Here is a 15,532-nt window from a genome sequence, read left to right as displayed (position 1 = left end):
GCCAAGTTCTCATTCTAGAAGAGTTGGGATTAGAACCAGGCTTGTCTCTACCCAGCTTGATGTTTGGCGGTCTATCCCCCAATTTTATCAAATGTGTTACAGGGCTGTTAATTGAGGTTTAATATGCTAATATGCTATCTGGCTCCAGTGGACCCTTTATTGAGTTCTTGTGCATGTTTTCAAACCTTCTCTACTCTCCTTCAGCCCAACCTAGCCCTGTTCCTGTCATTCCTAGCAGATCTCTGGTCCATAACTGCTAGATTGATTGGTCCTCAACTTCTTTCCACTTCATAAACCACTAATTGTTAATCTTGGCAATCGAAGACTAAATGAAACTCTTTTATTTTTTTCTAACGTGAATTCATCTATACATCCATTCAGTAAAACTTTCTTGAGTTGGCAATGAGGGTTCAGTGGTGAATGAAAATGGATATGGTCTCTCTCCTCATAGAGCTTCTGGTGACATACATTAACCAACTAATTATCTGATGAGAGCCTAATTACAGGAACTAAAGGAAGGAACATGTTTCCATTATAATCTACAGTAAAGGAGTCTGACTTGAACTGTAGTCAGGGAGAGCTTCTCTAAGGAAACAATACTTAAATGAGATCAGCAGGGGTGGATTAAGGAGTCATTTCAGTTCTAGGAAAACATCCCAGAGAAACTCACATATGTGCAAGAAGACTTAAAACAAGGGTGTTTATCATCGCAATATCTAAAATAGGAAAAGTTGGAAGCATGGTAATATCCATAGTAGCCTGACAGACATACATGTTCATTCAGACAGCAGAACTGTATAAAACCTCAAGTGACTGAGTGAGATTTATCTCTGACACCATGATAAACCTCAAATCATATTGCTGAATGAAGAAAATAAGTTATAAAATAATACATATGTGGTTCCAATTTTATGAGTTAAAAATACATAAAATAATACTGTGTGAATATTAACATATGTAGTCAAAGTATAAAGACAAATGTGTGTGGATTTAGAATAGTGGTTAGTTCTAGGGAAGAATAGATGAAAAAGAAGTGAGGACTGGGCTTTAAATTGTATTTTTAATATGGAAAATTATATCAGTTATGTCCTTGTCATGGGTAATGAGTAACCATGATATTGTATTCTTTTAAATATATTTGAAACATCTTATTGTTTATTGTTTAAAATAAGATGTTTCAGATGAGTCTGGAAAGTCAGAATAGAGCTAAAGATGAGAAGCAAAAAATGGCTGGTTACAAAAGAATCTTTCCAGGAGCCAATCAGGGCAGGTGTCTGTGTTCTAATTCTGGGGTGTGCACAAAGGAATGTTGCTTTTTACATTTAAAATGTTCCTTTGAGGGATTCTGTTGGATTTTCTGCCAAAGTGGAAACATGGCTTTTGGATTTGGTAAACAAGTGGTGTTTTGGGGTGATTTTAGGTTTTTTAGGATGCTCTCTCTGACCACTGAAGGCTGAATATAAATAGCAGGTTGTAAATGTGGCTAGTCAAGTGACTGGTCCATCAGGTAAGAGAGACCAGGGCTCTGAATTCCTAATAAATTATTGATAAGGAGTGAAGATTTCCTGGGTTTAGTGTCTATGTCTAGCTCAGGAGCTCTTGCCCTGCAGGTGGATTTGTTGGGGTACTAAGTAACAATAGCTATCGGGTGACAAAGAGACAGGCTTCACCCTTGCAGGACTTCAGTTTATGGTGTAGAAATCTGTGATGTGGCACCAACGCCCCCCCCCCCTTCTCACAGTCTTCCTGGATCTCCCCCTCCCTGCTCCTCATCCCATGCAGAGATCCTGCCTTCCATGGAGATTAACCATAGTTCTCATGAATAAATTGTTAGAAATGGAGTAAATTGGCAAAATCATCCCAATTATTTACAGCCTTTTAGAAGAAGTGTCCTGTGCTAAGTGCCAAGCAGATGCTTCAAAACCAGTAACACTGGTCAACTGAATTTTCTTACCAATCAGTACTGGTGAAGCTCCAGATGGTATCTGTTTTATTAAAATAAACCCTGATTTTATAATAGTTTCACATTGACAGAAAACTTGCAAAGATAGTACAGATAGTTCTCATTTATCCCTTACCCAGTTTTTCCCATTGTTAACATCATAACATTACTATCTAGGCTGTATTTTTAAGATAATTTTTTAACAATTTCTGCCATGTTTGGAGATGTGGGTATATTTTATTCACAGACTTGGTGCAGACTGGATGTTTACTGACATGAAAGTATATGGCAGAATTGAATGATATTTCACTTATAAAGTAACCTGAAAATGAAATCTACTACCTTAGCAAAATAATGTGAAATGTTTTAAAATTACTACTGTGGGACCTGGTATATATAAGTGCTCAACAAATGTTTGTTGGAAAAAATGAATGAATGAGTTGAAATGCCATCTCTGTATATCCTATTGAGAACTTCAAGTTCTTAGAGCTTTTAGAAAAGATCAAATTACCCTCTATAAAACCTGTTCTGCCATACCCAGAATTGGAATTCTTACTATTACTTGGTTTAAAGCATGACATTTTAAATGCATGAAATTTTGGCATTTCTTTCATCTCTCCACTTACTGTTTTAAACTACCAGTGGGTACCATTGAATGCCTATTTATTAAACCAGCCCTCTGCATCATGGTGAAAACTAAGTATGCGCTTTGGAACTTTTGTTTTGTTCATATCTGTTTTCTTTCTTTAAGACTGTAGCTATTCCTCAGTTATATAATTGAGAAATGCTAGATCCTATACTATCTTGCAAAAAAAAGTTTCATTTTTCTTGGTATTAAATATTGCATGGAAAATACTAAATATTGTCATTAAATATTGCATGGAAAAATCCACTTTGGTTGTGGCAAAAATACACTTTTGAAAAGTCTTTAATGTGAGTAAATAGAAGAAACTGGAATTTTTTCATCAAGAAAAATAAAAATTATTCATTTGGAAGTTAGTCTCTTTAGCAATTAATCTTTTTATGTTTTCAGAATTCAGCTTTGGAAATGATTTTGTCAAGACAACTTTCTCTTGATGTTCAAGAAAGCATGAAAAACACTGAAGATGAGCAGAAAGTCAATGAGCTGCAAAATCAACCTTTAGAATTAGATGTTATGTTAAGAAATGAACAATTAAAAGAGATAGAGGTATGGAAACAAGAAAAACACTGACAACATGATTGCATCATTTATCTAGTGCAATACAATATATTTTAATTACCAAAAACTTGCTTGCACAGAATGAAAAGTCTTATTTAACCTTTGCCTGATGATCAATTTGGTAACTGTATAATTATGTACTAATCAGTAAGTTGTATAAATCTTTCCATTTAAAAAGTGTAAGAGTTTAATGAACATTAGTCTTTCTCTTTCAAAAAGTTCCTAAAAACTTACTTACTCAGTGATAAAATTTGGAGTTTCTGGCTTGTCATTATTCCTTTTTTTAGTCATATCTATTTTTCTGCGTTTGACAAATTCCTTTTGTTTTTCCTAATTATCAACATTATGGGGTACTCCTCCTTCATTTTCACAGCTGTGTTTACATAACTGTGTTTATGTATTTATGTACTTATAGCCATGGAAAGGCATCTAAAAATCCAGTACATGATCATGTTTTGAAAAATGATCCTTACAATTTTAGCCAAGTTTATGTAATAGTAAATGTGTATCTAAAAGAGGAAAAAGAGATGATGCATGTAAATAATAAAAGCAAGATAAATCTTCTTTAGACATTATAGAACCTTTGAACACAGTAGTGTGACTAGATTGCTATTAGATGTTAGACCAATGGTGAATGTTAGTTTAGATTTTAACATGACTCCAGTGTGTGTGTGGTGGGGGGGGGGGGGGCAGGGATCTTTTAAATGTCAGGACCTTAGTTTCTTTGGGTGCAAATGAAATATTTAAAAATCTTCTTGGAATGGAATGTATTACTGGAAGGAAAGAGCAAGGGGGAAAATAAATGAATAAATTAATCAGTGAATTAGTAAGTGTATATTTATTGATCTCCTTTACTTCTTTTCAGGAATTATGTACCCTGTTGGAAGGAAAGAAAGCAGCCATTGAACCTCTAGAACAAAGTGAATATCTCAACAAAACAGAAACAAGTGCCTTGGTCCTCCACGATGAAAGTTATTCAGTGCAGCACTTGGATAATCTGCTTCAGGCACTTATTACTTTGAAGAAAAAGAAAGAAAGTCAATACTGTCTTCTTAAAGATTTTCAGGGACATCTCATGGCAGCTGAATCCTCGATGAAAGCCTTGTTGACAGAAAAGGAAAGTCTAAAAGTGTAAGTATAAGAATTTAGGACGTGCATTCTTTATTTCAACCATAGGCTTCACTTCTTTGGACAGGCCCAGGGTGTTAAGAGCTTATATTGTTAAAGAATATTATGATTTTAATACTATAGTATAGAAATTAATTTCATATGGAAACCATTAAAAATTCTTTAGTGGTTTTCTTATTTTAAAGAAACATTTATATATTCTGGGTATTTATATTAAATACAGCTTCTCCTTAAAAAAATAAAGTTTAGCCTGATGGTTATGCCTTCTTGATCAGTGTTGTTATTGTTGGTAAGATGATAACAAAGGAGTTGGATATTGTCATTTTCCTTAGTCCTAACTTTGCACAAGTACTTTACAGATTATAGAGGACTTTTGCATATATTGTTCCTTTTGCTCTTTACTCCTTTCCTGTGGTTCTGCATTTTTATGATATTCATTTTATAGGTGAGCTTTCTACATTGTCACACATTAATTGAGAGCCACAGTAAACAAGATTCTGATTTTTGTTTTAAGGAAAGAGTGTTCTTACAGACAATCTAATCTTCTCTTTCATGAATTCAGAGCAGAATTAATTTCTTTTAATGACAGGTGACTTCATGTTGAGGTAGTAAATATTAATAAGCTTCACTTTTTCTTCTTTTGCTAGGGGACTCCTGGACAGTGCAACCTATATGGGCAAAATTAAAAATTTTCTGGCATCAATAGAAAGAGAGAAAGATTCTTTAAGCAAGATGAAAATTGAATGGGAAAATTTATCAAACTATCTGACTGACATGGATAAGAAGCTATTGGAAAGCCAGATCAAGCTACTTGAATATGGTTGGGAGCAAGTGGAACAACAGGTTCAGAAGAAGTATTCTCAACAATCAGTGGGGCACGATGAGTTTATGTTTCTCATGAGTAAGATTCAAGACCTTGAAACTTCCCTGCAGCTGCAGCAGGAGCATCTGCAGTTAAGGCTCAACTCTCCAGAAGCCCAGGAAGGGAATCTAAGCATGGTTGCTTTGGCCACTGAACTCCATACTATAAAGCATAGGTTTTCTATGCTCAAGGGGCGAGCTGAACTTCAGATGAAGAGGATTTGGGGAGAAAAAGAAAGGAAGATTTTAGAAGACGCCATAAGTAATTTGCAGACACAATTGGAAGCATTGGGACCATTAAACATGGAGGTGGAAAATCAGATCAAGAAGTGTGACACCAGATACAAAATAACAGAGGCTATCTTATGGGTCAAGAATCTGCTAGGTGAACTTGCTCCTCCCATTTCCCTTCTCCCAGATGATGTTCTTTCACAGATCAGAAAATGCAAGGTGGTGCATGATGGCATTCTAGATCAGCAGCAGGTTGTGGAGTCCTTGGTTGAAGAGGTCAAAGATAATATTCCTAACCTCACAGCATATGAGAGCCATGATTTAAATAACCTCCTTCAGGACTTACAGAATCAATACCAAATGCTGGTTTTAAAATCAACCCAAAGATCACAGCAATTAGAACTTAAATTGGAAGAAAGAAGCAAATTTGTTGCCATAATAGGGAAGGTTCAACTTTCACTTCAAGGAAATGAAACACTGATAATCCCCAAGACAGAAACAACCTCCACAGAAGCTGAGCTAGAACAACTGTATGTTGCTTTGACCACTTCTCAGAAGGAACTGCAGGAAATTAAGAGTGTAATCTCGACACATCTTCAGGAACAAACAAGCATCTCTAAGGATCTAAGTGTATTTGAAAGATTATTTCTAGATGATCGATTGAAAAATCTTAAGACTAGAGCCAACAGAACTCAAAGATTCATTCAAAATAAATGTAATGAAGTAGAACACAAGATAAATTTTTACAAAGAATTTCATGAAAAAATATCTGTACTTCAGAAGGAGTTTGACCATATACAGCACAATGAACTTCTACTAAATCCAGAAGTAAATCCGGATGTTAAAGAGGAATTGTATCATCTTAAAAACCAAATCACTGGCATTCAATCTAGTATCCTACAAGTACTGAAACTCAAAGAAGTGTTTGACTGTATAGAACTAAAGTGGGATTGGACCGAACTTGATCAAATACAAACCCAAGTACTTGAAAAAGAACGAGAACTTGAAGAAAAAATTAAGCGGTTGAATACATTTGTGGCAGAATATGACAAATATCAAGCATCACTAGCTAAACTGAAGGCTTTGGATTTACAAATTAAGAAAAGGGCTGAACCAATACTCACAATGCCTAACACTCCACCAGAAAGCAATCTGCTCAATGCTCAAATTTTGAATCAGAGAATTGGGAAAGCCATGAGCTTGTATCATGAGATTATCAAGAAATTAAGTGAAAATAAAGACTTTGATGACTTATTCAAAGAGAGAGAAATACAACAACTAAAGCTGTATGCAGAAGAAAATAATAAGTTGCACCGGGTTCTCCAACAAAAAATGGCCCTGCAATCCCAACTGAAAGAAATGGATGAAAAGGATTTTAAGGACAAACTAGAAAATTCTTTACATGTTTTAAATCAGATAAAATCTCAGTTACAACAGCCATTACTTATAAATTTGCAAATTGAATATATTCAAAATGAAAAAGATAATTGTGAAGTGTTTCAGGAACAAGTTCAGGCAGAAATGGATAGCATTAAAGCTGTGACTGTTATTGAGAAGGAAAGTGAAGAAAATTCTTCTGAAGCTAGTGATGTGGAGGCAAAATTAAATGACATTGAAGATCTTTACATGCAGCTTAATGCAAGCATTGATTCCCGTACTGTAAGTTCTTTAATTAGGCAGTTAATATATTTGTTTTAGTTTCATGTTTTTTAAAACATAAAAACCTGGTTTTATGTTTTACTCTCGTTAATATCTACATTTCTCAAGAAATAACAGGTTCTTATGGCTGATCCACGTTGATGTTTGATAGAAACCAACACAATACTGTAAAGCAATTATCCTTCAATTAAAAATAAACACATTTAAAAAACAGAGGTTACAGGTTCTATAAGAACATTCTACACAGGAGAATAGTCATTTTAAAGAACTCCGAAGGGCCAGTTTATAGCCCCAACTCACTCCACATCAAAATATAGTGCTCATAGTGGAAAAAGATGTTTGACGCCATTAATTCTATATGCCTTGTAGAATATGTTGGGCTCAGAACCAAAAAGTTTTGGTTTTGGTTTGTTTGTTTGTTTGTTTGTTTAGAAATAGCAGAATGTAGTGGAATAAATATGGTGTAAAGAACACAAAACAATAACTCCACATTTCTTTAGCACTTACAATGTCTAGGAAGTATGCTGAACACTTTAATCCTCACAGCAACTTTGTGAGGTGGCTGCTAATATTAGCCTCATTTTAAAACAAGGAAATTGAAGTTCAGAAACTACCATTTTCTCAATGGTACTACTACTCTCTTTCAGTAGTAACAGAACCAGGATTCATGTTGAGATCTGTCTGCTCTTAGAGAGTGGTCATCAAATTAAGGCTCATTGGTCAATCTGCCTACAGCATCTGATTTTATAAATAAAGTCTTACTGGAACACAGCCATGCCCATTCACTTTATGGTTGTTATGGCTGCCCACCTGCTACAACATCTGGGTTGAGTAGTTGTGACAGTCTGTATGTCCTGCAAAACCTGAAATATTTAGTATGACCCATTACAAGAAAAGTTTGCTGATGCCTGTTGAAGAGCGACTGCAACAAACTCCCTCCTTTCCTGTAGTAAAAGGGTAGATATCTTAGGCATCAGTTAAACACACTGTGCTTAACATAACTCCTTTCACTGTGTTTTCTGAATTGTCACACTAAATTTATAGAATGGGGAAGTTAACTCCCTTGTTTAATTCAAAGAGTTATTAGATAATGTATTTGAACTATTTTGCTAGGTATAAATGCTATAGAAATATAAAGTCATATGAACTCTAATATATTCTTTAAATTGGTACTTAGTAAATTTCTCCACTTGATTTTAATATGGTTCCTAGAAACACTGTACATAAATCCTCAAACTGTTATGCTTATGCTTAGAGATGGACTGGAAGGGACATTTCAAGTTCTTTATTTGAACTATTTGTTATTTCACCAAGAAGACAGAGATCTGCAGACATTAAGTGATGTGCTCAAAACTAAAGTTAATGGCAGAGACATTAATTTAGAAATGCAGCAGATCTGGGGAAGGAGTCTTTCCAGTTTTTTTTCACAAATACTGCTTGAGGTTATATACATTAAATATATTCAGTTGTTTTATTTGTCTAATACAAGAGTTCTAGACCATTAATATATATCATTAGACATGATTCATGACATGTATTTTTAAATTTAGATTTTTTTCTTTATGAAATATTTAAAATTGAAATATGAAATAATTCTAGAAATAATTTTCTTTATGCAAAGAAAAATGTATTCATTTTAAAATATCAGTGTAATATTATCAAACTAAAAGTGTGAGATGCTTGCTCTTATATGACCCAGAGATGTATTATGAATGTATCACAGACATTCAGAAATGACAGAAATCCCCCAAATTTGAAAATTTCATCACAGCATTTAATCTCCCATTCACCAGAATGTCTTGAATGATGCTTATGAAAATATGACACGCTATAATGAAGCAGTCTCCAGGGCCATGGAGATCATCTCCAATCTGGAAGTCATCATTACATCGCATCGAGTAGATCTTGATAATCCAGAAGAATCAGTAGAGGTGCCTCGCCAGAAACAAGAGGAACTGAAATCCACAATAGCAGGCATCCAGGACCTCACTGAGAATTTGGGGACTATATCCAGCCTGGAAGCTAAACAACAACTTGAGTGCACTTTCCAGGACTTAGTTTCTAAGAACTCAGCCTTGAGGGAGGCAGCCAAAGTAAAGGAAGCTGAAGTAGAAAGGTAGGCACTTCTTTCTAGAGGTAAAGCTTTAAGAACAAATATAGATTATAATTAACATGTACATGTTAGAAATAATTTGGAAAATAAAAATCACTGTCTAAGGAAAACTATAGCAAATATTCTGTTGCATTTATTTTTTCTTAATATCAAGTACTTAAAATGGAATGTTTATAGAAATTTGCATGTGGTATAAAGAATAATGATAAACATCTTTGTACTGAAAGGTTCAAAGGTAAACATCATGACTTTTTAATTCCTTTGTGGACTCCTTCCCTCTCCTCTCAGAAATAACCATTATCCTGTCTTTATTGACCATGCCTTTGCTTTAAAAAATATTTTTACTATATATTTGTCTCCTATTTTCATGTATGTGTTCTCTTCTGTGACTTCATTTTTTTTTTCACACTTATCATTATGATTCTGAAGTTCATTCGTGTTTTGTCTGTAGTAAAATTCACTCACCCAGGTATTGGTAGATATTTGGATTGTGGCAGTTTTTTCTAGGAAGAATGTTTTCAAATTCAAGAGCTTCCCTTGGGTGTATACTTAGGATTGTGATTACCGGGTCAAAAGTTATACACATCTTAAATTTTTAATTCCGAATGATTTTATCTATTTCTACTCAAGCCAGCAGCATATTAATATTCCAGTGGTCCCATATCCTCATCAATACTTAATGTTGTGAGGTTTAATCTTTGCCAGTCTGATGGCTGAGAAATGATATTTCATTGTGGTTTTAATTTGAATCTTTATTATTGCTAATGAACTTGAGCCTCTTCTGTGAATATTTCTTGATCAAAAGTTATGAGCAGTTTTAAGACGAAGGAGCTTTCTACAAGAATTGTACCAATTTACATCTTGTTGGCAGTGTTCAAGAATACAGTTTTCCAAAGTTTAAATGTTTGGGGAACAGTCTTATCTACCTGTTAATATTTGCATTAAAAGTCTCACGCAGATCTGGTGAGGGGGAAGTAGTCAATAAGTATTTGTTGAAATACACTGAGTAGCAAAAAGAGAATTAAATTCTGTTTTTAATTAGGGGTTCAGAATACATTCTGGAAAGTTCAGAATTTATTGCACTAAGTAAAGTTTAATATTACTTTTTTCCCCCTAACTGTCCCTCACTAGGTGTCTTGACAATTACAAACGCTATAGGAATATAAATGAGAAAATTGGCACTAACCTCAGCCAGATGGAGACCATTCTTGGGCAGTCCATGTGCCCCTTGCCAGGGTCTTACAAAGAAGCTTTGGAGCGCTTGGAACAGAGCAAGGTAACAGATACTCCAAATCTTCAGTAAGACTGTGTGCAAAAATTGGCAGGAAGAGCAAGTGGAGGCATCACGGGATATGGCTCTGTTATGACCCATAGAAATCTTTAACCTAACTCATACACTCAAGAAAATTCCTAAACCAAAAGCCATGGGGAAAATGAAGCATTGGTTCTGAGAAAGTTAATCAGTCGAGTTCACAGGACAGTCCTCTCCCCAGGAGCCTACTGTCCTTATTAATCATTCTTTTGAAAGCTTTGCCTTGCTTGTTACTTTGTTGGAGATCACTGGGTCTATGACAGAGCATTTAATGCAACTATCTTAAGTGCTAAGTTCTGGTTACTTTTTACACTTTTACTGAGCAATTTTAGTTTTGCATTTTTTATCTGTTGCAGTATTGTGTTATAAGCATTTGGATGAGAACATTTTAAATCATCTGTGCTTATCATCTACAAAACAAACAAACACAAAACCAAAAAACCTTAACTGATGTGTTAGTGGTTGATGTCGTAAGTGTACAAATTATTAATACCTATCTAGTAAAATATGGGCCAAAGCTATGGTCTTTCCAGTAGCCATCTATGGATGTACGAGTTGGACCATAAGGAAGTCTGAGCACTGAAGAACTGATGCTTTCAAATTGTGGTGCTGGAGAAGACTCTTGAAAGTCACTTGTACAGCAAAGCGATCAAACCAGTCCAACCCTGAATACTCATTGGAAGGACTAATGCTAAAGCTGAAGCTCCAATACTTTGGCCATCTGATGGGAAGAGCCAACTCACTGGAAAAAGGCCCTGATCCTGGGAAAGATTGAAGGCAAAAAGAGAAGAGGGCTGCAGAGGATGAGATGGTGGAATAGCATCACCAACTCAAGAACATGAACTTGGGCAAACTCCAGGAGATAGTGAAGGACAGGGAGGCCTGGCGTGCTGAAGTCCACAGGGTTGCAAAGAGTCGGACACAACTTAGTGACTAAACAACAACAAAATATGAGACTTACATTAAAACTTTAAAAAAATGAACTTCTAGGAATATTTACCTTGGAAGACACGTTTACTTGGAAAATGTGATTTAAGGGTCATTATTTGTCCCCATAATTCTAAATTCCTGTGCTATATAACAATACATTGACACTTCTTATCTGTCTCAAATAGACTTTCAAAAGGAATAAAAATGGATCACATCTTACTTATGGATGATTTAAAAACGTTAATTGTTCAAGATTGAAATAGTTTATAACTTTCAGAATAGTTCTGAATTCAGAAAAATTCTATTCATCCTTTTCTTTTCTCTCTTAAGGCCTTGGTGTCAAATCTTATATCAACCAAGGGAGAACTGATGAAACAACGACAGGTCCTCAGACACTTGAGAGCCACGTGCACAGACAGTGACAGCCTCTATTTGCTCAGAAGCACATCGGCTCTTTGGGAGAGATGGCTAAATTTGCTGGAAGCTGCTAAAGAGTGGGAGATGTGGTGTGAAGAACTGAAGCAGGAGTGGAAATTTGTCCATGAAGAAGTAAGTGCTTATGTGCAACAATCACAACATACAGTTTACTAACATGTGTCATTTAAATTGTTTTATTATTTTCATTTTTTTAAATTGTAAAACAAGTCCCCAATCTGTACCATTTGTTTACATCACATATATGGAACCATGTCCATGGTTTATAGCGATCAGGCCCTAGCAAAATAATCTCCAAGATATGATTCAAGAATGATTCAAGTTCATTCATGATAGTTGCATTTTTTCAGTGTCACATAACTTAGAAATAAGTGATTAGTTGCCCATATGATCTGTAAAATATTTATTGTGCATATAATTTCAGTTCAGTTGCTCACTCATGCCCAACTCTTTGCAACCCCATGAACCACAGCACGCCAGGCCTCTCTGTCCATCACCAACTCCCGGAGTCCACCCAAACCCATGTCCATTGAGTCAGTGATGCCATCCAACCATCTTGTCCTCTGTCATCCCCTTCTCCTCCTGCCCTCAATCTTTCCCAGCATTGGGGTCTTTTCAAATGAGTCAGCTCTTCACATGAGGTGGCCAAAGTATTGGAGTTTCAGCTTCAACATCAGTCCTTCCAATGAACACCCAGGACTGATCTCCTTTAGGATGGACTGGTTGGATCTTCTTGCAGTCCAAGGGACTCTCAAGGGTCTTCTCCAACACCAGTGTCCAAAACCATCAATTCTGTGCTCAGCTTTCTTTATAGTCCAACTCTCACATCCATACATGACCACTGGAAAAATCAAACCATAGCCTTGACTAGACAGACCTTTGTTGACAAAGTAATGTCTCTGCTTTTGAATATGCTGTATAGGTTGGTCATAACTTTCCTTCCAAGGAGTAAGTGTCTTTTAATTTCATGGCTGCAATCACTGTCTGCAGTGATTTTGTAGCCCAGAAAAATAAAGTCAGCCACTGTTTCCCCATCTGTTTGCCATGAAGTGATGGGACCGGATGCCATGATCTTAGTTTTCTGAAGGTTGAGCTTTAAGCCAACTTTTTCACTCCTCTTTCACTTTCTTCAAGAGGCTCTTTAGTTCTTCTTCACTTTCTGCCATAAGAGTGGTGTCATCTGCATATCTGAGTTTATTTCTCCCAGCAATCTTGATTCCAGCTTGTGCTTCCTCCAGCCCAGCATTTCTCATCATGTACTCTGCATAGAAGTTAAATAAGCAGGGTGACAATATACAGCCTTGACGTACTCCTTTTCCTGTTTGGAACCAGTCTGTTGTTTCATGTCCAGTTTTAACTGTTGCTTCCTGACCTGCATACAGGTTTCTCAAGGGGCAGGTCAGGTGGTCTGGTATTCCCATCTCCTTCAGAATTTTCCACAGTTTGTTGTGATCCACACAGTCAAAGTCTTTGGCATAGTCAATAAAGCAGAAATAGATGTTTTTCTGGAACTCTCTTACTTTTTCGATGATCCAGCAGATGTTGGCAATTTGATCTCTGGTTCCTCTGCCTTTTGTAAAACCAGCTTGAACATCTGGAGGTTCATGGTTTACATATTGCTGAAGCCTGGCTTGGAGAATTTTAAGCATTACTTTACTAGCGTGTGAGATGAGTACAATTGTGCAGTAGTTTGAGCATTCTTTGGAATTGCTTTTCTTTGGGATTGGAATGAAAACTTAAACCCTCTTAAAAATAACTGTCTCTCCATCACATTAAAGGTTAGAATAAGGTAATATTCATAATAACCAACTTATTTTGAAATTAATTATAGTTGTTAACTGTGGAAATTAACTACAGTTGTTAATTATTGACCTAAAAGTATGTAAGATGTTCTTTCCAAAGACTGTCTCAAAGAAAACCTCCATAGTATAAATTGATCACAGATGTTAATTTAACCATGGTTGAGGCCTAAGGCATCACATACATTTAGAAGGAAAATTTTAAATAGCATAAAATTATCTTTGCTGTTTTTCATTCACTCAATCATGTCATAGTCTTTGTGACCCCATGGACTATAAATATGCCAGGCTTCCCTGTTGTTCACTATTTCCCAGAGCTTGCTCAAACTCATGTCCATTGAGTCAGTGATGCCATCCAACCAGCTCATCCTCTGTCGTCCCCTTCTCCTCCTGCCTTCAGTCTTTCCCAGAGTTGACTCTTCACATCAGGTAGCCAAAGTATTGGAGCGTCAGCTTCAGCATCAGTCCTTCCAGTGAATATTCAGGACTGATTTCCTTTAGAATTGACTAGTTTGATCTCCTTGCAGTCCAAGGGACTCTCAAGAGTCTTCTCCAACACCACATAAAATTATCTTAGGGTATTCTTTAATCTTTCTACAGAACCAGTCATAAATGAGGTACAAATCAGAACATTACGTGAAAACTCTTCTCTCTTATGCCTGTCAAAATTCCTGCTGAATTGCTTAAAACAGAAATATAACCAATACTTGATTGGCAGTAGGTCACATTGCTTTAGGATTTAAATGTTTAGCACTGTCATATTTTTCTACCAGTCTAAGGATGGAGGAAAGTTACCTACAGAACCTAACTTGAAAGTCGCTCAATCGTGTCCAACTCTTTGCGACCCCGTGGACTATACAGACCAAGGAATTCTCCAGGTCAGAAGACTGGAAGTGGGTAGCCGTTCCCTTCTCCAGGGGATCTTCCCAACCCAGGGATCGAACCCAGGTTTCCTTCCTCGCAGGCAGATTCTTTACCAGCTCAGCCACAAGGGAAGCTAAAACTTAAAACTTGGTCTTCTCGAAAATGAGTATCATTTTAGTGATGTTGCCTGGGTTGGATTAGTAAATAGTCTCTTGAATGTGAAAACATCAAGGAGCTTTGTAAATTGTACTTTTAGCAGGACTGCCAGCCTCCGGTTCTTTTTCATCCACAATGGCACTGTTTACTGAGGCCTTCTGTGCAGTGTGTTCCCGTGTGCTGTGCTGAGAAGGCAGTCCAGTGGTTAGGAACGTCTTGCTCTCATTGCAGGGGGCACGGGTTTGATCCCTAGTTAGGGAACTAAGATCCCACACACCACACAGCAGGGTTGAGGAAAAAAAAAGGCAGTTCACACATGATGCCACTGAATTTTTGCATGGCCCTCACGAGTTACCTGTTATCACCATTTTTTAAATGGAAAAGCTGAGGCACTTAGAAATTTAAGTTGGTACAAGCCCTCTAAGCTAGTGATTAAACTGGGGCTGTGGACTGGGGCCATATCTGTTTTGCCCATGGCATACTTTTGGAATCTGAACAAGGCTTTGCTCTAAATTGGCACTTAGTATTTGTTGAGAGACAGCTCTTATTCAAATCCAGGTCTAGCCAGTCCTAAGCTTATTTATATTTTGTTACATTATCTTTTCTTGCTCTATACCCATTAGCAATCATATTTTATCAGTACCATGCAATCATACTTAGTAGTTATTTAGTAGTAGTTATATTTGTAGTTATTCATACATTTGACAGTATCTGCTAACAGAATGCAAACAAAATATGTTCTCCTATACTGACAATAATAACTACTAACACTTAATAGGCGCTTAATTGAACATGTATCAGGCACAGTTCTAAGCACTATACATGTATTACACTTACGTTTATCCTCACAAGAATCCTATGAAGTGTAGATATTTTTACTATCCTCATTTTATAGATGAAG

At 36.2% G+C, this 15,532-nt stretch overlaps 1 protein-coding gene across 5 annotated transcripts in view; it reads left to right on the top strand.

The window, feature by feature from the left end:
* SYNE2 (spectrin repeat containing nuclear envelope protein 2) overlaps positions 1-15,532 on the top strand; it is a 323,973-nt gene that overhangs the window by 164,525 nt on the left and 143,916 nt on the right. For all 5 annotated transcript variants that reach the window (XM_040226258.1, XM_040226261.1, XM_040226260.1 and 2 more), the window contains exons 46-51: positions 2,976-3,131; positions 4,009-4,274; positions 4,919-7,022; positions 8,816-9,138; positions 10,267-10,411; positions 11,708-11,926. In XM_040226258.1, the coding sequence (XP_040082192.1) occupies positions 2,976-3,131; positions 4,009-4,274; positions 4,919-7,022; positions 8,816-9,138; positions 10,267-10,411; positions 11,708-11,926 (3,213 nt within the window). The remainder of the gene's footprint in view (positions 1-2,975; positions 3,132-4,008; positions 4,275-4,918; positions 7,023-8,815; positions 9,139-10,266; positions 10,412-11,707; positions 11,927-15,532) is intronic.

Source organism: Oryx dammah, unplaced genomic scaffold (assembly GCF_014754425.2).
Source record: "Oryx dammah isolate SB20612 unplaced genomic scaffold, SCBI_Odam_1.1 HiC_scaffold_26, whole genome shotgun sequence".
Taxonomy (NCBI): Eukaryota; Metazoa; Chordata; class Mammalia; order Artiodactyla; family Bovidae; genus Oryx; species Oryx dammah.
The sequence above is the reverse complement of the archived record's forward strand: the minus strand, read 5'-3'. Positions and strand labels throughout refer to the sequence as shown.